The following is a 23,443-nucleotide window of genomic DNA, read 5'->3' on the forward strand; positions in this document are numbered from 1 at the left end:
AAGAATGGCGAACGCATGGTTACTGCAAGGGACAATGCTTGTGAAATTCTGTGCAATGTTTCTTTTTAACTGCTTCAGAATCTTTGGCTAGAAAGCTGAACTGAAAGCAAATCATGAATCCTTCTGTTATCTTGCTTTGTATGTAGCCTAAGCGCGTTTCCCCAGCAAAGACGATAATCGCCAGTTAGTCACTGTCAGATATCGACACCGGGATACTTGTCTGATTACGCTCATTACCGGTAATATCCTCATATCACCCAGACCTAATTGGTGATTTGACATGTTCCCAGGTATAACAATACAGGGACAAAAAGGATTTTACTCATGGGATCAGGAATCCAAGTGCCAGTTGCTGCTGCATTAGCTGCTGGGAATGTTCACATCTCCTCCTTTCAGTGATACGTGTCGAGTGTAGGGACACCTGGCAGAAAGATGGCTAAGGACTGCACTGGAAGCACTGGTCTGACTGTTATGGGAGGTTCACGTCCATCTTGCTGTTGATGTGTTCCTATGTATCCCTATAGCTTGTACTTAATGTTTTACCTCTAGTTTTGAGCAAAGGTGCACTGACTCACAATTAGTGATCATGTGACTGCAGCAGATTGTCAGGACGCACAGAACACTCTGCAGACTATAATTCATTTTGAAGTGTCAGCTGTGCTGCTAATTATAATGAAAACAAATTCTTATTGTAATGCTTTGTATTTTACTAATGTGTCGGATGTGTATATGTCTGTGTCTTAAAGTGTTTTCTGTTTCAGGCTGAACAGCTGTGATCTCATAGATAAACACTGTGAAGTGCTGTCTTCAGCTCTACGATCAAACTATTCCCCCCTGAGAGAGCTGGACCTGAGTGACAATGACCTGCAGGACTCAGGAGTGAAGCTGCTCTCTGCTGGACTGGGGGACTTACACTGTGAACTGGAGATACTGAGGTCAGTATTACTGAGTATTCCACACTGTAAACTAGAGATACTGAGGTCAGTTTTACTGAGTATTCCACACTGTAAACTGGAGATACTGAGGTCAGTATTACTGGATATTTCACACTGTAAACTGAGGATACTGAGGCCAGTATTGTGGGGTATTCCACACCGCAAACTGGAGATACTGAGGCCAGTATTACTGGATATTCCACACTGTAAACTGGGGATACTGATGCCAGTATTACTGGATATTCCACACTGTAAACTGGAGATACTGAGGCCAGTATTACTGGATATTCCACACTGTAAACTGGGGATACTGATGCCAGTATTACTGGATATTCCACACCGCAAACTGGAGATACTGAGGCCAGTATTACTGGATATTCCACACTGTAAACTGGGGATACTGATGCCAGTATTACTGGATATTCCACACCGCAAACTGGAGATACTGAGGCCAGTATTACTGGATATTCCACACTGTAAACTGGGGATACTGAGGCCAGTATTACTGGATATTCCACACTGTAAACTGAGGATACTGAGGCCAGTATTGCTGGGTATTCCACACCGCAAACTAGAGATACTGAGGCCAGTATTACTGGATATTCCACACTGTAAACTGGGGATACTGAGGCCAGTATTGCTGGGTATTCCAAACCACAAACTGGAGATACTGAGGTCAGTAATATTGGGTATTCCACACTGTACGCTTTAGATACTGAGGTCAGTATTACTGTGTATTCCACACTATAAAGAGGAGATAGTGAGCAATTAGCTAAGGGAAAGAGAGGAGGGGTCCTGCCTTGTCTTAGACACTAAACTGTAATTCTTGAATTTTTTATTAGAGCATCACATTTATTTAATAATTATAATGGTGAGGTGATATTATTTATTGGGAGTTTCTGTCTTTCTCTGCAGGCTGTCAGGCTGTAGAGTCACAGAAGAAGGCTGTTCTTCCCTGGCTTCAGCTCTGAGGTCAAACCCCTCACACCTGAGAGAGCTGGATCTGAGCTACAATCACCCAGGAGATTCAGGAGTGAAGCTACTCTCTGCTGTACTGGAGGATCTCAGCTGTAAACTGGAGAAGCTGCAGTGAGTACAGAATATGCATTTTACACAAAAGTAACTGGACAGCAAGAAAACCCACAATGCCTTTCAGCAGTTACATAATAAACAAACACAAACAGCTTCTGTTTTCTTCTCCTACGTCCTTATATCCCACAATCTTATCAGCCCTCGATCCATGCTAGAAATAATTAAGCAGGGAAGCAGGAAACATCCATTCAACCATATTGTGACGTCCGCTGAGCGGAGGAGCAGGCAGACAGGGCAGTGGAGCCGTGAAGACGAGCAAACGGGGTTTATTAAGGGCAGACGAGGAAACACGGCTCACAACATCAATGACAGATCTAGGGAAACAGACCTAAACACGGACTGAAATACACAAGACAAGCCGAAATAACAGGAAACAGCTGGTCAGAATCGGGGCAGCAGACGTTGTTAATGAGGGGGCGTGGCACACGAGGATCACACGAGCTGGGCGTGACACATATAATCCATGCAAAACATTTGTGTTGGTTAGCAAAGTTAACAGCACTGTTACAGATAAACATGCTGACTTTAACGTGTTATGGACAAAAAAATAATGGACACCAAATAGAATCGGAATGATTGTTAAAATTATTTTTAATAATTTAATTGTTTTCTGAAAATCCATTATGTCATGACCCTTATCCTCCTCATTTGAATACAGTGCTGCAGTGTAAAAACTGGATTTAAAAGTGTTTAATCTTTTTAAGGGTGGGCCGGTGTGAACTCACAGAGAAATGCTGTGAGGCACTGGCTTCAGCTCTCAGATCAAACTCCTCACCCCTGAGAGAGCTGGACCTGAGTGACAATGACCTGCAGGACTCAGGAGTGAAGCTGCTCTCTGCTGGACTGGGGGACTTACACTGTAAACTGGAGATACTGAGGTCAGTCTGACTGGGTATTCCACACTGCAACCTGGAGATACTGAGGTCAGTCTGACTGGGTATTCCACACTGTAAACTGGGGGTAGTGAGGTGAGTATTACTGGGTATTTCACACTGTATGCTGGAAATACTAAGGTAGAAAATAACTAATGATTTCAAAATAAAGCAGGAGTATCTAAGTCTAGGGGTTGACTTAAAAAATAACATTAGATTCGCTACAGTAAGTGGAATGTCGAAAGTAAGACTGCATTGGAGGTTAAGGATGACATTAAAAGTTTCTTCCAATATTTTAACTCCAAAAGAGCTCTAAAAGCTGAAATCACTCATCTGCAGGATAGTAACGGCCTTATAATTGAAAATGAAAATTAATATAGTAAATGAGTTTAATGATTATTTTACACGGGTGTTCACAGTAGAGGACATGATTAAATTACCACCATTTAGTACAAATACAGTGTCCTATATAAACAATATACAGTCCCTCCACAATTATTGCCCCCCTTGTAAAGATTTGTAAAAAGGGTTAGAAAAAAATCCACCTTTTAGTGAAGCAGCTTCATCTCACACTGAAAAAATGAGAAAAATCCAACCTTTCATTGAAATAAATTTATTCAAAGAAAAACAAATCCTTCATCAAGAAATAATTATTTTCAACAAAAACGATTATTGGCAGCCCTGCTTTTAATACTTTGTACAGCCTCACTTTGCCAGTATAACAGCACTGAGTCTCCTATAACATTTTATAAGGTTGGAGAATACAGAGCAGGGCATCTGAGACCATTCCTCTTTACAGAATCTCTCCAGATCACCCAGGGTCCTCGGCCCTCTCTTGTACACTCTCCTCTTCAGCTCAGCCCACAGGTTTTCAGTGGGGTTCAGGTCAGGGGACTGAGATGGCCATGGCAGAAGCTTGATTCTGCGGTCAGCTGACCATTTTTATGTTTATTTGGACATGTGCTTAGGATCACAGTGTAGGAAGGAGCGCTACCGCAGGTCATTCTTACCAGCGGCTGTCAGACATTATAACAGTTTAGCGTGAGTATTTTTTACTCATATATGTTTAACTGACATATCACATGCTGTAACCAGGATCATTCACACCCCACCCCACCCCCGCACTTGTGTACATATCTCTGTACATTTTGTACATATCTCTGTACATCTTTATTTATTTCCAAAACTTTTGTACATTTGTACTTATATCTTTGTGTATCTACCTGCTCCTATTGTTCTATATTACGTTTTTGTGCAAGAGCTCTGTAACACCTAAATTTCTCATTCGTGGGATAATAAAGGTTTATTCTATTCTATTCTATTCTATCACCGTCCTGCTGGAAGATCCAATGAAGCCCCAGTTTTTGTTTCCTGGCAGCAGCAGCCAAATTTTGATATAAAATGTCCTGGTATTTCATGGACCCCATAGTGCCATGTACCCTAACGAGGTTTCCAGGGTTTTTGGAGGAAAAACAGCTCCACAACATCACAGAACCTCCACCATATCTTACAGCTGGGATAAGGTTCATTTCATTATAACCATCCTTCTTTTTACGCCAAACCCACCTTGAATGTTTATTGCCCAAAAGCTCCATTTTTGTTTCATCTGATCATTGAATTTCATTCCAGTCAAAGTTGTATAATGTTTTGCAAACTCCTGGCTCTAACATTTTAAGTAACTGACAGAAAAAGCTTCTTTCTGTCATAACTTTCAAAACGTCTGTTAGCATGAAGGGGGCGTCTGATGGTTTTTGGAGACGTGGTAACCCCAAGGTTTTACTTTGTCTGGTAATTGACTAACAGTCATCCTTGGGGATTTTTGTCTCTCTTACGATCATCCTCACTGTATGTGGGGGCAAAATAAACTTGGGTCCTCTTTCAGGCAGGTTTCTAACAGTTCCAGTTGATGTCCACTTTTTAATTATTGCCCTAACAGTAGAAATGGGCATTTTAAGGCGAGTAGCTATTTTAATACCCATTCCCTGACTTATGAAGGTCAGCACACTTCTCCCTCATTTGGTCTGTGTGTCTCTTATCTTTCCCATGTTGATGGATGACTAAGGGAATTTGGCCTCTGTGTCTCCTCATGTTTGTACCCCAGTTACTCAGGAAGTCATGGATAACAGCTTGAAGGTTTCTATTCACTTCAATCAACTCAAATATGTATAATTTACATGGGAAACATGCTTCAGTTACATTGTGTTTGTCACGCTACGTAAATTCGGGTAAGGCAGGTGGGCAGGAAGGACCAGGCAGGAAGGCAGTAAACGGGGCAAACGAGGGTTTAATTGGGAATAGGGCAGGACGGAAACGCAGGCAGGGACAAACGGCAGGTAACATCAATGACAGACAACGGGTTAGTGTACAACAGAAACTTAAATACAGGGAACTAATCAGAAAAGAACATGACGCGACTGGGCACAATCAGGGAATCACACGTGGGTAATTAGGGGCGTGGCACACACGAGGAGCGGACGGAGCGGGCGTCACAGTGTTCACTATAATTTGCAGGGCTGCCAATAAACGTGGCTCATGTGTTTTTGTTAAAAATAATTATTTATTGATGAAGGATTTGATTTTCCTTCAAATAAATTGATTTTAAGTAAAGGTTGGATTTTTCTCATTTTTTTCCGTGTGAGATGAAGCAACTTCACCAGAAGGTGGATTTTTTCTTACCCCTTGTACAAAGGGGTGCCAATAATTGTGGAGGGACTGTATGTATAACTGAGGCTGATGTGGTACAAAACCTAGCTAAGCTCAAAATAAATAAATCACAGGGTCCTGATGGCATCTTACCTATAGTTTTAAAATAGATGAGGGTTATTATTAGCCAACCTTTAACTTTACTGTTTCCGAAATCCTTATTTGCACGTGTGGTACCTTATGATTGGAAGTATGCTAATATAACACCCATATTCAAAAAAGGGGATAGATGTAATCCAGTAAACTATAGGCCAATTACTTTAACTTGCATAACTGGAAAAGTTATGGATACAAATAACCTGGATACAAATAACATTCTGAGGGGTAGCCAACCTGGATTTAGGAGAAGTAGATCCTGTTTAACTAATCTACTTGAGTTCTTTGAGGAAGCAAAAATAGAACTTGGTCACAAAAAGTACTTACATTTGCAGAAGACCTTTGATGTTGTCCCCCTCAAACAGCTCTTGCTTAAGCTCAAAGCTGCAGGGATTTTAGGAACTGTAGCATCTTGGATTGAAAACTGGTTAACAGACAGGAAGCAGCAGGTAGTTATTAGAGGCACAATGTCACAGTGGGCCTGCGTTCATAGTGGGGTACCGCAGGGTTCAATTTTAGGACCACTATTGTTCCTATTTTACATTAATGATATTGACACCAATACATACAGTAAACAAGTTAAATTTGCAGACAACACCAAGGTGGATGATGTAGCAAATACTGATCTAGCAGCGGAGAGGCTACAACGGGATCTTGATTTAATTAGCGACTGGGCTGATACCTGGCAGATCAAATTTAATGTAGATAAATGTAAGGTAATCCATGCAGGGAGCAGAAATATAAAGTACAGATTTTTTATGGGTTCCTCTGAAATAAAGGTAGCTGATTATGAGAAAGACCTCGGTGTGAATGTTGATGCTTCCATGTCCCACTCTCGCCAGTGTGGGGAAGCAATTAAAAAGGCCAATAGGATGTTGGGTTACATCTCTAGGTGTGTGGAGTTTAATTTAAATGAAGTGATGCTAAGATTATACAATTCCTTGGTAAGACCCCACCTAGAATATTGTTTTAATGTGAGAGGGGGATATAGGGATGTCGAAGGAACAATCAGGTTCGCTTTGGTCCGTTCAGAAATATTTCTTAAAATATACACAAAATTATGATATATTTCATAAGCATTGATAGGTAATCGGGGGCAGCATGGTGGTGCAGTGGTTAGCACTGTTACCTCACACCTCTGGGACCCGGGTTCGAGTCTCCGCCTGGGTCACATGTGTATGGAGATTGCATGTTCTCCCCATGTCGTCGTGGGGTTTCCTCCGGTTACTCCAGTTTCCCCCCACAGTCCAAAAACATGCTGAGGCTAATTGGACTTGCTAAATTGCCCATAGGAATGCGTGTGTGAGTGCATGGTGTGTGAGTGTGCCCTGCGATGGGCTGGCCCCCCATCCTGGGTTGTTCCCTGCCTCGTGCCCATTGCTTCCGGGATAGGCTCCGGACCCCCCGTAACCCAGTAGGATAAGTGGTTTGGAAAATGGATGGATGGATGGATGATAGGTAATCCCACTAATTAATAAAATGAAAAAGTAGCCACAAGCCATCTACACTCGGACGTGCTATAATCACCCACCTTCACACACGGACTGGGGAGCCCCTTTCAGTCCTGGCAGGAGACCAACACATAATTCCTGAGAAGTTCCGGGCGATGCGCGCTCTATCCCACGACTGATCTCCGGTCAGTGCTGAGCTCTCCCCCTTCCTTTATGCTAAATCTGGAGTGGTACGCGTGCGGGGAGGGGGCGAGCTGGCCAGGCTCACCCCCTTCCTCAGGGAATATGCTGTTTATTCTCCAATTCCTGTCCAGGTGAGGCTGTTTTGCGCTTGCGGTTATGAAGCATTTTGGGCAAGACTTTCCCTTTTCCCCTGGGAGAGAAAAGATAAGCCTCCCTTTCCGCTGGGAAAGGCAAGATAGGTGTTCTAGCTCTTTCTGTGAGAAACAAGTTATATAAGTGATCAGTGAAAAAACATGTTTGTGCAGTTCACCTGTGGCACAACAATACTGTGGGTGAATCACGGTGGACGATGTATTTGAATCCCGGGGTGTTTAGTCCAAACACGATCAGAATCAATCCATACCTCAATCCCCTCATAGGTATGTCTGCTAGGTGGAGTTGGAGGTGCAGTATAATCCCATTATAACGAACTCGCTTATAACGGAATATCATCTGTAACAGACAAGGTCCGCTGGCCGTGCGCCTTTAAGAACCTGCAGAAAAAGCATCGCATATAGCGGACTCACATACAATGGAATTTCGCTTATAACGGACAAACAGTTTGGTCCCATTTGTCATTTGCCGTTTGTCTGCGGCAGGATACATGTATGTGTGAGTGTCTGGCAGGGTATGTGTGTTTGAGAGTGTCTGTGACAGGGTACGTGTGTGTGAGAGTGTCTGTGACCGGGTACGCGTGTGTGTGAGTGTCTGCGGCAGGGTACGTGTGTTTGAGAGTGTCTGTGACAGGGTACATGTGTATGAGAGTGTCTGTGGCAGGGTATGTGTGTGTGAGAGTGTCTGGCAGGGTATGTGTGTGTGAGAGTGTCTGTGGCAGGGTACGCATGTGTGAGAGTGTCTGTGGCAGGGTACGTGTGTGTGAGAGTGTCTGTGGCAGGGTATGTGTGTGTGAGAGTGTCTGGCAGGGTATGTGTGTGTGAGAGTGTCTGTGGCAGGGTATGTGTGTGTGAGAGTGTCTGGCAGGGTATGTGTGTGTGAGAGTGTCTGTGGCAGGGTACGCGTGTGTGAGAGTGTCTGTGGCAGGGTACGTGTGTGAGAGTGTCTGTGGCAGGGTATGTGTGTGTGAGAGTGTCTGGCAGGGTATGTGTGTGTGAGAGTGTCTGGCAGGGTATGTGTGTGAGAGTGTCTGTGACAGGGTACATGTGTATGAGAGTGTCTGTGGCAGGGTACATGTGTATGAGAGTGTCTGTGGCAGGGTACATGTGTATGAGAGTGTCTGTGGCAGGGTACGTGTGTGTGAGAGTGTCTGTGGCAGGGTATGTGTGTGTGAGAGTGTCTGGCAGGGTACGTGTGTGTGAGAGTGTCTGGCAGGGTACATGTGTATGAGAGTGTCTGGCAGGGTACATGTGTGTGAGAGTGTCTGGCAGGGTATGTGTGTGTGAGAGTGTCTGTGACACGGTACGCGTGTGTGAGAGTGTCTGTGACAGGGTACGTGTGTGTGAGAGTGTCTGCGGCAGGGTACGTGTGTGTGAGAGTGTCTGCGGCAGGGTACGTGTGTGTGAGAGTGTCTGCGGCAGGGTACGTGTGTGTGAGAGTGTCTGCGGCAGGGTACGTGTGTGTGAGAGTGTCTGCGACAGGGTACACGTGTCTGAGAGTGTCTGCGGCAGGGTACGTGTGTGTGAGAGTGTCTGCGGCAGGATACATGTATGTGTGAGTGTCTGGCAGGGTATGTGTGTTTGAGAGTGTCTGTGACAGGGTACGCGTGTGTGAGAGTGTCTGTGACCGGGTACGCGTGTGTGTGAGTGTCTGCGGCAGGGTACGTGTGTTTGAGAGTGTCTGTGACAGGGTACATGTGTATGAGAGTGTCTGTGGCAGGGTATGTGTGTGTGAGAGTGTCTGGCAGGGTATGTGTGTGTGAGAGTGTCTGTGGCAGGGTACGCATGTGTGAGAGTGTCTGTGGCAGGGTACGTGTGTGTGAGAGTGTCTGTGGCAGGGTATGTGTGTGTGAGAGTGTCTGGCAGGGTATGTGTGTGTGAGAGTGTCTGTGGCAGGGTATGTGTGTGTGAGAGTGTCTGGCAGGGTATGTGTGTGTGAGAGTGTCTGTGGCAGGGTACGCATGTGTGAGAGTGTCTGTGGCAGGGTACGTGTGTGAGAGTGTCTGTGGCAGGGTATGTGTGTGTGAGAGTGTCTTGCAGGGTATGTGTGTGTGAGAGTGTCTGGCAGGGTATGTGTGTGAGAGTGTCTGTGACAGGGTACATGTGTATGAGAGTGTCTGTGGCAGGGTACATGTGTATGAGAGTGTCTGTGGCAGGGTACATGTGTATGAGAGTGTCTGTGGCAGGGTACGTGTGTGTGAGAGTGTCTGTGGCAGGGTACGTGTGTGTGAGAGTGTCTGGCAGGGTACGTGTGTGTGAGTGTCTGGCAGGGTACGTGTGTATGAGAGTGTCTGGCAGGGTACATGTGTGTGAGAGTGTCTGGCAGGGTACGTGTGTGTGAGAGTGTCTGTGACAGGGTACGTGTGTATGAGAGTGTCTGTGGCAGGGTATGTGTGTGTGAGAGTGTCTGGCAGGGTACGTGTGTGTGAGAGTGTCTGTGGCAGGGTACGCGTGTGTGAGAGTGTCTGTGGCAGGGTACGTGTGTGTGAGAGTGTCTGTGGCAGGGTATGTGTGTGTGAGAGTGTCTGGCAGGGTATGTGTGTGTGAGAGTGTCTGTGGCAGGGTATGTGTGTGTGAGAGTGTCTGGCAGGGTACGTGTGTGTGAGAGTGTCTGTGACAGGGTACGTGTGTGTGAGAGTGTCTGTGGCAGGGTACGTGTGTGTGAGAGTGTCTGTGGCAGGGTACGCGTGTGTGAGAGTGTCTGTGGCAGGGTACGCGTGTGTGAGAGTGTCTGTGGCAGGGTACACGTGTGTGAGAGTGTCTGTGGCAGGGTACGTGTGTGAGAGTGTCTGTGGCAGGGTATGTGTGTGTGAGAGTGTCTTGCAGGGTATGTGTGTGTGAGAGTGTCTGGCAGGGTATGTGTGTGAGAGTGTCTGTGACAGGGTATGTGTGTGAGAGTGTCTGTGACAGGGTACATGTGTATGAGAGTGTCTGTGGCAGGGTACATGTGTATGAGAGTGTCTGTGGCAGGGTACATGTGTATGAGAGTGTCTGTGGCAGGGTACGTGTGTGTGAGAGTGTCTGTGGCAGGGTATGTGTGTGTGAGAGTGTCTGGCAGGGTATGTGTGTGTGAGAGTGTCTGTGGCAGGGTATGTGTGTGTGAGAGTGTCTGGCAGGGTATGCGTGTGTGAGAGTGTCTGTGGCAGGGTACGCATGTGTGAGAGTGTCTGTGGCAGGGTACGTGTGTGAGAGTGTCTGTGGCAGGGTATGTGTGTGTGAGAGTGTCTTGCAGGGTATGTGTGTGTGAGAGTGTCTGGCAGGGTATGTGTGTGAGAGTGTCTGTGACAGGGTACATGTGTATGAGAGTGTCTGTGGCAGGGTACATGTGTATGAGAGTGTCTGTGGCAGGGTACATGTGTATGAGAGTGTCTGTGGCAGGGTACGTGTGTGTGAGAGTGTCTGTGGCAGGGTACGTGTGTGTGAGAGTGTCTGGCAGGGTACATGTGTGTGAGAGTGTCTGGCAGGGTACGTGTGTGTGAGAGTGTCTGTGACAGGGTACGTGTGTATGAGAGTGTCTGTGGCAGGGTATGTGTGTGTGAGAGTGTCTGGCAGGGTATGTGTGTGTGAGAGTGTCTGTGGCAGGGTACGCGTGTGTGAGAGTGTCTGTGGCAGGGTACGTGTGTGTGAGAGTGTCTGTGGCAGGGTATGTGTGTGTGAGAGTGTCTGGCAGGGTATGTGTGTGTGAGAGTGTCTGTGGCAGGGTATGTGTGTGTGAGAGTGTCTGGCAGGGTATGTGTGTGTGAGAGTGTCTGTGACAGGGTACGTGTGTGTGAGAGTGTCTGTGGCAGGGTACGTGTGTGTGAGAGTGTCTGTGGCAGGGTACGTGTGTGTGAGAGTGTCTGTGGCAGGGTACGTGTGTGTGAGAGTGTCTGTGGCAGGGTACGCGTGTGTGAGAGTGTCTGTGGCAGGGTACGTGTGTGAGAGTGTCTGTGGCAGGGTATGTGTGTGTGAGAGTGTCTTGCAGGGTATGTGTGTGTGAGAGTGTCTGGCAGGGTATGTGTGTGAGAGTGTCTGTGACAGGGTACATGTGTATGAGAGTGTCTGTGGCAGGGTACATGTGTATGAGAGTGTCTGTGGCAGGGTACATGTGTATGAGAGTGTCTGTGGCAGGGTACGTGTGTGTGAGAGTGTCTGTGGCAGGGTATGTGTGTGTGAGAGTGTCTGGCAGGGTATGTGTGTGTGAGAGTGTCTGGCAGGGTACGTGTGTGTGAGAGTGTCTGGCAGGGTACATGTGTATGAGAGTGTCTGGCAGGGTACATGTGTGTGAGAGTGTCTGGCAGGGTATGTGTGTGTGAGAGTGTCTGTGACACGGTACGCGTGTGTGAGAGTGTCTGTGACAGGGTACGTGTGTGTGAGAGTGTCTGCGGCAGGGTACGTGTGTGTGAGAGTGTCTGCGGCAGGGTACGTGTGTGTGAGAGTGTCTGCGGCAGGGTACGTGTGTGTGAGAGTGTCTGCGACAGGGTACACGTGTCTGAGAGTGTCTGCGGCAGGGTACGTGTGTGTGAGAGTGTCTGCGGCAGGATACATGTATGTGTGAGTGTCTGGCAGGGTATGTGTGTTTGAGAGTGTCTGTGACAGGGTACGCGTGTGTGAGAGTGTCTGTGACCGGGTACGCGTGTGTGTGAGTGTCTGCGGCAGGGTACGTGTGTTTGAGAGTGTCTGTGACAGGGTACATGTGTATGAGAGTGTCTGTGACAGGGTACGTGTGTGTGAGAGTGTCTGTGACAGGGTACGTGTGTGTGACAGTGTCTGTGGCAGGGTACGCGTGTGTGAGATTGTCTGTGACAGTGTATGTGTCTGTGAGAGTGTCTGTGACAGTGTATCTGTCTGTGAGAGTGTCTGCGACACCCCACCCCCAGTGCACTAGGTGACCTGCCCCACCCAGAGGCACAGGTGAAAAGAACCACTACCCCAAAGTAGAGGCTAGTTGAAGTGGCAGGAATGGGGGGGCGAATGAAGTCAGTATTTAATGTGAGGAGTCGTAGAGGGGAGAGGAAAAGAAAAGGAGATAAATGCAAAAAAGTAAAAAACGAAGGATTCTATTTATATATGATGATTGTGGATGATTGGAGCCGTAATTGTCAAAAAGAAATTAGTAAATAAAAAATTATCACACATATACACTCCTCAAAAAAATTAAAGGAACACTTTGAAAACACATCAGATATCAATGGGGGGGAAAAATCACGCTGGATATCTATACTGATGTAGACTGGGTAATGTGTTAGGAATGAAAGGATGCCACATCGTTTGATGGAAATGAAATTATCAACCTACAGAGGGCTGAATTCAAAGACACCCTGAAAATCAAAGTGAAAAATGATGTGGCAGACTAGTCCATTTTGTTGAAATTTCATTACAGTAACAGTATCATACTCAGTAGTTTGTATGGCCCCCACATGGTTGTATGCATGCCTGACAATGTCGGGGCATCGTCCTAATGAGACCATGGATGATGTCCTGGAGGATCTCCTCTCACATCTGGACCAGGGTATCACTGAGCTTCTGGACAGTCTGAGGTGCAACCTGGTGGCATCGAGTGGACGAAACATAATGTCCGTGGGGGGCAGTCAATGGTATCAATTCCTTCATCCTCCAGGAACTGCCTACATGCTCTTGCCACATGAGGCCGGGCATTGTCGTGCACCAGGAGGAACCCAGGACCCACCGCACCAGCATAGGGTCTGACAATGGGTTCAAGGATTTCATCCTGATACCTAATGGCAGTCAAGGTGCCGTTGTCTAGCCGGTAGAGGACTGTGCATCCCTCCATGGATATGCCTCCCCAGACCATCACTGACCCACCACCAAACCGGTCATGCTGAACAATGCTGCAGGCAGCATAACGTTCTCCATGGCTTCTCCAGACCCTTTCACGTCTGTCACATGTGCTGAGGGTGAACCTGCTCTCATCTGTGAAAAGCACAGGGCACCAGTAGCAGACCTGCAAATTCTGGTAATCTATGGCAAATGCCAATCGAGCTCCATGGTGCTGGGCAGTGAGCACAGGGTCCACTAGAGGACATTGGGTCCTCAGGGCACCCTTATGATGTCTGTTTCTGATTGTTTGCTGAGAGACATTCACACCAGTGGCCTGATGGAGGTCATTTTGTAGGGCTCCAGCAGTGTTCATCCTATTCCTCCTTGCACAAAGGAGCAGATACCGGTCCTGCTGATGGGTTAAGGACCTTCTACCGCCCTGTCCAGCTCTCCTTGAATAACTGCCTGTCTCCTGGAATCTCCTCCATGCCCTTGAGATTGTGCTGGGAGACACAGCAAACCTTCTGGCAATGGCACGTACTGATGCGCCATCCTGGAGGAGTTGGACTACCTGTGCAACCTCTGTAGGGTCCAGGTATCGCCTCATGCTACCAGTAGTGACACTGACCGTCGCCAAATGCAAAACTAGTGAAAAAACTGTCAGAAAAGATGAGGAGGGAAAAATGCCAGTGGCCTCCACCTGTTAAACCATTCCTGTTTTGGGGGTCGTCTCATTGTTGCCCCTCTAGTTCACCTGTTGATAATTTCATTAACACCAAAGCAGCTGAAACTGATTAACAACCCCCTCCGCTACTTAACTGACCTGATCAATATCCCAGAACTTTAATAGACTTGATGCTACACATATTAAAAAGTGTTCCTTCAATTTTTTTGAGCAGTGTATATTAATACATAGATGTGAATGTCCATACATACACAGACACACTTTCATACATATCTGTAATGACTGAAACATACAATACATGAATCAAACAGTAATAATAATAATTAATAAAAATAACTGCAAAAAAGTAAGGGGGCGGTGGGCGTTGAGGTAGCTTTTATTCACAAAATAGTTTGCTGCAAACATACATCCATCCATCCATTTTCCAAACCGCTTATCCTACTGGGTCGCTGGGGGTCCGGAGCCTATCCCGGAAGCAATAGGCAAAAGGTAGGGAACAACCCAGGATGGGGGGCCAACCCATCGCAGGGCACATTCACATACCAGTCGGGCAATTTAGCAACTCCAATTAGCCTCAGCATGTTTTTGGACTGTGGGGAAAACCGGAGTACCCGGAGGAAACCCCACGACGACATGGGGAGAACATGCAAACTCCACACACATGTGACCCAGGTGGAGACTTGAACCCGGGTCCCAGAGGTGTTAGGCAATAGTGCTAACCACTGCACCACCTTGCCGCCCCCAGCAAACATACAAACAACCAGAATTCTAGAAAAGTACTTTATATTTGAATGAAATAACAAATAAAACACTTTCAAATCACATGAGCCTATATTTTATTCACAACAGAACATAGATAATATTACAAATGTTCAAAGGCCGAAGACCTGTATTGGATGCCCGTGGTCTTCGGGCCCTCAGACGACTCTACATCACTCATCGGCATGATTGTGTCAGTGACATTACTAAATGGGCCCAGGAATACTTCCAGAAAGCACAGTCGGTAAACACAATCCGCCGTGCCATCTGCAGATGCCAGCTAAAGCTCTATCATGCAAAAAGGAAGCCATATCTGAACATGGTCCAGAAGCGCCGTCGTGTCCTGTGGGCCAAGACTCATTTGAAATGGACTGTTTCAAAGAGGGAAAGTGTTCTATGGTCAGACGAGTCCAAATGTGACATTCTTGTTGGTAATCAAGGGCGCCGTGTCCTCCGGGCTAAAGAGGAGGGAGACCTTCCAGCGTGTTATCAGCGTTCAGTTCAAAAGCCAGCATCTCTGATGGTATGGGGGTGCATAAGTGCATACGGTATGGGCAGCTTGCATGTTTTGGAAGGAACTATGAATGCTGAAAGGTATATAAAGGTTTTAGAGCAACACATGCTCCCCTCCAGAGGACGTCTGTTTCAGGGAAGGCCTTGTGTATTTCAGCAGGACAATGCAAAACCACATACTGCGGCTATTACAACAGTATGGCTTCATCGGAGAAGAGTCCAGGTGCTGAATTGGCTTGTCTGCAGTCCAGATCTTTCACCTATAGAGAAAATAATAAGCTGTGACACCCATGGTGCACTGTGAGCAGGTATACAGGCCCACAGAGCATGAAGATAATTATCTATGGCACCCATGGTGCACTGTGAGCAGGTATACAGGCCAACAGAGCATGCAGATAATTATCTGTGACACCCATGGTGCACTGTGAGCAGGTATACAGGCCAACAGAGCATGCAGATAATTACCTGTGACACCCATGGTGCACTGTGAGCAGATATACAGGCCCACAGAGCATGCAGATAATTATCTGTGACACCCATGGTGCACTGTGAGCAGGTATACAGGCCAACAGAGCATGCAGATAATTATCTGTGACACCCATGGTGCACTGTGAGCAGGTATACAGGCCAACAGAGCATGCAGATAATTATCTGTGACACCCATGGTGCACTGTGAGCTGGTATACAGTCCCACAGAGCATGCAGATAATTATCTGTGACACCCCTTGTACACTGTGAGCAGGTATCAGTACTGACTACTTTTTATATTGAGTCACATGTTTTATGTGAATTACTTTGTACTGAACTGAAGGCCAGTATTTGTCACTGTGAATATGTTGTTGCAGACGTCCATCCAGAAATCAGAGCTGGGGGAAAAGATAAGGTCCTTATTCCAATTAATTTTTGGTACAAATATCAATGTCTCTGTCGCAGATTGAGGATTATATATTCTAGAGGTTTCTTTTTATTTTTAAGTTGCAGAATGTTGTCTCATCTGAGGAGGATTCAGTGTATTATGTGTGAGGTTCGTTTTGGTTTTGATGCTGGATTCAGTTAGTAAATATTAGAAAAATTGCTTATTCTCAACTCGTATTTATGGATTAAGTCTTCGAATGTCATGAAATGACTGTTACTGAAAAGGAGGTGGAGATGTGTAATCCCTTTCTGTCCCCGTGAGTGATAGTGAATAGTGATATTGTGAAGTAGGAAGTCCAGATCATTCCAGATTGGCGTGTATTTACAGGCTCTGAGAGTATAGTTAGTGATTTTAATGGCTTTCCTCTGTGCTGTCAGTGCTGTGGAAATGGCAGCACTGTGTTGTTAAAGCAGTTTTGTTTCTTTAATGAAATTTTGAGTAAGTCTGCATGTCTGAGATTTTTACAGTACAGCTGCTCCTGCTGTAACCATGAGCTGCTGTTACTGCTGTAGTGTGACCATTTAGTTAAGTCTTGCAGTTGATTTGCTAAGTAATAATTAAGAAAAATGAGCTTGTAATCCAACTTGAGATTTACATTTCTGTAATGTGGAATGTTTGATTTTGAGTTTTTGTTTTTCCAGCAAAAATGTGACATTAATGAGTTTGAAAGAATTTTTCTGAATTTATTCTGGACGAGTAATTTTATTTTTATTGATTTAAGTGGGAGACTCATCTATTGTTTTGAATAAGGGGGTGTAGTTGAGGGTAACCAAGTCAGACAGCCTGTGGGAGATGTAGATACCCAAGTACCGGATATTTCCAGTGTGAAATGGACCATCCTGATCGGCTGAATCCCAGGCATCTTCAGACAGTGAGAATATTATGGGTTTTTTTCCAGTTTATTGTGTAGTTTGATAGATTTGAAAAGGTATTAATAAAATTAAAATTTCATATTTTGAGGGTTTCATAAAAACAGCAAGATATCATCTGCATAGAGATTAATTTTGGGTTGACTTATTAGTATGAATTCCATTTATTTCACTGTTCTGTCATATTGCTGCCACAATTGTTTCTATGAAGATGGCAAACAGTGAAGGAGAGAGTGGGCATGCAGGCCGTCTTCCCCGTCGGAGTGTGAATGCAGGTGATGTGATCCCATCTGTGACACTGTAGCTTTGGCTGAGGTGTACAGTATTTTAACCCAGTGGGTGAACGATTCTCCAAAACCAAATCTATGCAATGTATTAAAGAGGAATGTCCACCTGACTGTCAGATGCAGTTTCTGCATCTAATGATGTAATCATGGTTTTAGTATGGGTATGCTGAGCAGTACTGACTAAATTAAATAATCTATGGATGTTGTCTGAGGCATGTCTGGTCTTGATGAAGTCTGTCTGATCAGGATGGATTATAGTAGGAATGACTGTCTGTAACTGAGTGGCGAGAGCTTTTGTAATGATTTTCAAGTTATTCATTAATGAGAGTGCCGGGTAACTGGAGGGTTGTGTTGGGTCTTTATCAGGTTTCAATAACACTGTAATGGCCGGTAACTGGAGGGCTGTGTTTGGTCTTTATCAGGTTTCAATAACACTGTAATGGCCTATAGATTTCTGCAGGGTAACCATCCGGTCTGGCGATTGGTTGTTAGGCATTTGGTTGAGGACCTTATGGAGTTCTTCTGATGTTAATGGTGCATCAAGCAGAGGTGGAGATTTCAGGTCCAGGGAGTACAAATCCAGACCAAGATTTTGTTTCAACAAACCAGTTGAGTCTCTGTGACTGTGACTCTTTATATTCATCTGGTTGGTTGAAACAAAATCTTGGTCTGGATTTGTACTCTCTGGACCTGAAATCTCCACCTCTGGCATCAAGGGCATCTGCTGTTTCATTGGTTAATATGGGTAAGTCTAGATTATTTTTAAATGATTCTATATCGACTGGATCTGGTTCTGAGAAGTATAGGTTCTTATAAAATGTTCAAAAGATGTTAATTTTGTGTGATTATTGAAATATTTATTAGAGGAGTCACTTTTGCTTAAAAGTAATGCTTGTAATGGTCAGGTGATCTTATTTATTGTGGATTTTTTTCCCATGTTTCTGCAGACTGTCAGGCTGTAGAGTCACAGAAGAAGGCTGTTCTTCCCTGGCTTCAGCTCTGAGGTCAAACCCCTCACACCTGAGAGAGCTGGACCTGAGCTACAATCACCCAGGAGACTCAGGAGTGAAGCTGCTTTCTGCTGTACTGGAGGATCCCAGCTGTAAACTGGAGAAGCTGCAGTGAGTACAGAGTGTGTGTCTGACACGCTACAGATACTTATGCATGTATGTGAAGAAGAGACACCAATAAATAAATGGATACAGCAGTACTATATCATTCTGCTTCTCCTGTAGTGTGGATTACGGTGGAGAGTGCAGGACCAGAGCAGGCTTACAGAAATGTAAGTGTCTTTGCATGTTTTTATTAATAATACCATGAATACTACTGTATGTTATGGTTGTATTCACACAATTGTTGTGATGAGTGGCTTTTTGCACTGTGTGTAGATGGATTTCCATGTTTGTGTTTAGGTGAGTTTCATGTCATTTTAGACAAACATCCAAACGCGAAACAAAAAATCAAAATTATCACCAAAACACTATCAATTAATTTAATCGGTTTTTAAAATATTTTTTGCAAATGCTTTATAGCTGCTTGTATTATCTTCGTGTTTGTGTGGGAGTGTAGGATGGTTAAATATATTCTGAATTAGTTATACATATTTAATTTCACAAAAAAAGAATCCTTTGCATTTGTTCTTTTTGCGGATGCCGTGAGTGTATGTGTTTTCTGTGAGAGATTCGTTAGTATTGTCCTAAGGAGGCACCTGTAGGCAGTGAGACCGGACTCTCTCCTCAAGTGCAAAATGTGAATTTGCATTTTTACAGGGTGGTTCTGGAACATTCCTTAAAATTCATGAGAGAATATTACTGATTGGTCACTGAATCCCTTAAACCAGGGGAGCCCAAATCCAGTCCTGGAGGGCCAGAGTCCTGCACATTTTTGGGTTTCCCCTCATTTAACACACCTGATTCATCTCTTTGTGCTAATAACCACACAGCTCTTGAGCTGAATTATTTATGGTGGAACAGGGAAAGAGCTGAGCTACACAGGGCACCGGCCCCCCAGGACTGGATTTGGACACCCCTGCTTTAGGTAGAAGAAACAGGCAGCACAAGTCGATGTTAACTGGCCAATGAGGTAGTGCCCCTCTCATAAATATTAATCAGCCAGCCAATCGTGTAGGGCTTCACTCGTGAATATTAAAAAGTTCTGCTGATCCACGGTGCCAAAAGAAATTAGCGCCTAGGACACACTGGATGTGCGGCGGAAAATATCAAATTTCATTTCGGCGCCCATGTTAACAGATTAGAGCGGCCGCGTGCGTGCGCTAGATGCGGGGCTCACGCCTCGCGGCAGCGGCGCAGCATCTACAGTCACGCGCGCGGTAAGCGGTTCTCTATGGAAGCGTATTGCATTAATCTGGGAAAAATTAATTCTGTTTTTCCGAATTAATGAGATAATAATCCCGTTTTTCAGAGCAATATTTTTCTGAATTAATGAAAACCTTCCTGTTTTTTATGATGTACGATCTGTGCCGGAATCATCGTTTATATCAGAATCCAGATCCAAATGTTTATTAAATATCACTTTAAACGTGTAATAATATTACTTAAATATTCTGTTATTGATGGCCATTTTCGAGCCGGATGCGCCGGAATTAGCGGTTTGAAGGAAAGACACTGACTTTAGTATTGATCTCTGGTGTCGTTTTGTGGTAAATATGCTTGTGATGAATATGTCTGATGAATGTCGCTGCTTTGTAATTTTTTTATTAAATTAATTAAGCTGTTAGTTTAGCTCGCGCCCCATTTTGGCGGCTCTTCCCGCCGCCGTCGCGCGCCCACTTTATGTTTCATAAGCTTCAGTTCCCGCTTCGTTAGGGGAAGCTGTGCTGTTTTTATATCGTACAGAAACATAAAGTACAGGCGGCCTGATGGGATTAATAATTCTTCCTCCTGCCTACAGACTCCTGCCAGCTGACGCTGGACCCCAACACAGCACACAGACGCCTGTCTCTGTCAGGGGGGAACAGGAAGGTGACATGGGGGGCAGAGCTGCCATATCCTGATCATCCAGAGAGATTTGACTGGTGGGAACAAGTTCTGTGCAGAGAGAGTCTGACTGGCCGCTGTTACTGGGAGGCTGAGTGGGATGGACGTGCAGCCTGGATAGGAGTCACTTATAAAGGGATCAGGAGGAAAGGAGGGAGTTATGACTGTGGGCTTGGAGACAATGACAAGTCATGGGGTCTGTGCTGTAATACTGACAGTTACTCTGTCTGGCACAATAATAAACAGACTTTCATACCCATAGAGCCCTCAGGCTCCCGCAGAGTAGGGGTGTTTCTGGACTGGGGGGCTGGTGCTCTGTCCTTCTACAGAGTCTCCTCTGATGGACTGACCCCCCTGCACAGACTCACCTCCTCATTCACTGAGTCCCTCTATCCAGGGTTTTATGTTCATATAAACTCCTCAGTGTCACTGTGACGTGTTGCTGGTTCTCCTGGCAAAAAGGTAAAATCTCTGCTTTTTAACCTTTATAATCCTTTTTACTCTGAAATGTACAGAACTGTGCAAAAGTCTTAGGCAGGCAAAGAAAATGATGTTTAGATTATCCTCCTGTTGGTGTAAAACTATGATATGATGCCTGTCAAAGTGTGTCAGCTTCGCCATTTCAGAACCTCTGCTAAAATCATCCCAGTATTTGCAGCGACCGTCTAGTGCAGCCATGTATTTTTTTACTTGACCACTAACACACCTCATACAGCTAGTCAATCTCTCACTGACATTTTAAACCGATATATTTAATTATTTAACTGAGCTGTTGGTGAAATTTAACAAAATCATGGAGCGGCTGAGATGTCCCTGAGGAGAAGATTGGGAACTGAAGCGGTGTTCATCTAGCCATCCAACTAGATATCAGTAAGTTTTTAGAAAACAGAAGAAATTATTACTAGTTTTTATTGTGTTACTTTTAATTTGCACACGTTCTAATGTTAAATTGTGTTTTTTGTTCTAAGCCAAAGTACATTTCCTACCCAGATAAACAGGTTTAAACATTTCTTTGGACGGCCTAAGACTTTTGCACAGGACTGTGTGTTTTACAAAAAATAAATGACTGTGTTCAGTGAGCTGAATAAACATGAAAAATATTGTTTTTTATACGTTTTCTCTCTGACTGAAATGTAATTAAATGTAATCCTGATTGGGGGGGGGCTTTCCCTGTAAATGTGCATTTTATATATTTATGTCCATTTACTGTATTCCCTCCCTGTACAGTGACAATAAAGGATTTCTGTTCTGTCCTATTAATGTCCTGCTTCAGCGTCACCCAAAGCATAACAGTAACATAATGAAACCACAGTCTGCTGGATTAAGTTAAATTCACTGTATTACTGCAGCTGAACATAACTGACATAATGACTGTCAATCAATGTGTATAATAATCATTTAACTAGAGACATAACAGACTGAAAAAAACTGGAAAATATAATTATGTCCTGGTTCAGTGAATTAAAGTAAATAAAATTATTATTAATATATTTAAATAAAGAAAGAAATTTGATTTGTTAAATAATAAACACCCTTGCCACCCCCACCCCCCAGTAATAGGTCTGGTTGCTCCCCCGTCAGACAGAACGGGCAGGTGCCCAGGCACCCTTACCCCCCCCCCCCCCCCACCCCACTGAAAAAGGTCTGGTTGCTCCCCCGTCGGACAGAATGGGCAGATGACCAGACACCCTTGCCACCCCCCCACCCACTGTTAAAGGTCTGGTTATGCCCCAGTCAGACAGAATGGGCAGGTGCCCAGGCACCCTTACCTCCCCCACCCCACTGTAAAAGGTCAGATTACTCCCCCGTAGGATAGAAGGGGCAGGTGCCCAGGCAGCCTTGCCACCACCACCCGACTGTAAAAGGTCTGGTTATGCCCCTGTCAGACAGAACGGGCTGGTGCCCAGACACCCTTGCCACCCCCACCCCACTGTAAAAGGTCTGGTTATGCCCCCATCAGACAGAACGGGCAGGTGCCCAGGCAGCCTTGCCACCCCCACCATACTGTAAAAGGCCTGGTTACTCCCCCGTAGGATAGAAGGGGCAGGTGCCCAGAGACCCTTACCTCCCCCACCCCACTGAAAAAGGTCTGGTTATGCCCCCGTCAGACAGAACGGGCTGGTGCCCAGGCACCCTTCCCACTCCCACCCCACTGTAAAAGGTCTGGTTACTCCCCCATAGGACAGAAGGGGCAGGTGTCCAGGCAGCATTGCCACCCCCACCCCCCTGTAAAAGGTCTGGTTATGCCCCCGTCAGACAGAAAAGGCATGTGCCCAGGCACCCTTGCCACTACCACCCCACTGTAGAAGGTCTGGTTACTCCCCCATAGGACAGAAGGGGCAGGTGTCCAGGCAGCATTGCCACCCCCACCCCCCTGTAAAAGGTCTTGTTATGCCCCTGTCAGACAGAACGGGCTGGTGCCCAGACACCCTTGCCACCCCCACCCCACTGTAAAAGGTCTGGTTACTCCCCCGTAGGATAGAAGGGGCAGGTGCCCAGGCACCCTTGCCACCCCCACCCCACTGTAAAAGGTCTGGTTATGCCCCCGTCAGACAGAACGGGCAGTTTCCCAGGCAACCTTGCCACCCCCACGCCACTGTAAAAGGTCTGGTTAAAGCCCCGTCAGACAGAACGGGCAGGTGCCCAGGCACCTTTGCCACCCCCACCCCACTGAAAAAGGTCTGGTTACTCCTCCATAGGACAGAAGGGGCAGGTGCACAGGCACCTTTGCCACCCCCACCCCACTGAAAAAGGTCTGGTTACTCCTCCATAGGACAGAAGGGGCAGGTGCACAGGCACCTTTGCCACCCCCACCCCACTGAAAAAGGTCTGGTTCTCCCCCGTCGGACAAAAAGGGCAGCTACCCAGACACCCTTGCCACCCCCACCCCACTGAAAAAGGTCTGGTTCTCCCCCGTCGGACAAAAAGGGCAGCTACCCAGACACCCTTGCCACCCCCACCCCACTGAAAAAGGTCTGGTTCTCCCCCGTCGGACAAAAAGGGCAGCTACCGAGACACCCTTGCCACCCCCACCCCACTGTAAAAGGTCTGGTTCTCCCCCGTCGTGCAATAGGGGCAGCTACCCAGACACCCTTGCCAGCCCCACCCCACTCTGAAAGGTCTGGTTATGCCCCCGTCAGATTACGGGCAGGTGCCCAGGATCCCTTACCCCCC

At 46.0% G+C, this 23,443-nt stretch overlaps 1 protein-coding gene across 1 annotated transcript in view; it reads left to right on the forward strand.

The window, feature by feature from the left end:
- LOC125723388 (NACHT, LRR and PYD domains-containing protein 12-like) overlaps positions 1 to 20,831 on the forward strand; it is a 216,133-nt gene extending 195,302 nt beyond the window's left edge. Inside the window, exons 6-10 of the mRNA XM_048999973.1 lie at positions 1,851 to 2,024; positions 2,732 to 2,905; positions 18,221 to 18,394; positions 18,509 to 18,555; positions 20,184 to 20,831. Of these exons, the coding sequence (XP_048855930.1) occupies positions 1,851 to 2,024; positions 2,732 to 2,905; positions 18,221 to 18,394; positions 18,509 to 18,555; positions 20,184 to 20,704 (1,090 nt within the window). The 3' untranslated portion in view covers positions 20,705 to 20,831. The remainder of the gene's footprint in view (positions 1 to 1,850; positions 2,025 to 2,731; positions 2,906 to 18,220; positions 18,395 to 18,508; positions 18,556 to 20,183) is intronic.
- Positions 20,832 to 23,443: the final 2,612 nt, after the last annotated feature.

This window comes from Brienomyrus brachyistius, unplaced genomic scaffold, assembly GCF_023856365.1.
Source record: "Brienomyrus brachyistius isolate T26 unplaced genomic scaffold, BBRACH_0.4 scaffold48, whole genome shotgun sequence".
NCBI classification, from domain to species: domain Eukaryota; kingdom Metazoa; phylum Chordata; class Actinopteri; order Osteoglossiformes; family Mormyridae; genus Brienomyrus; species Brienomyrus brachyistius.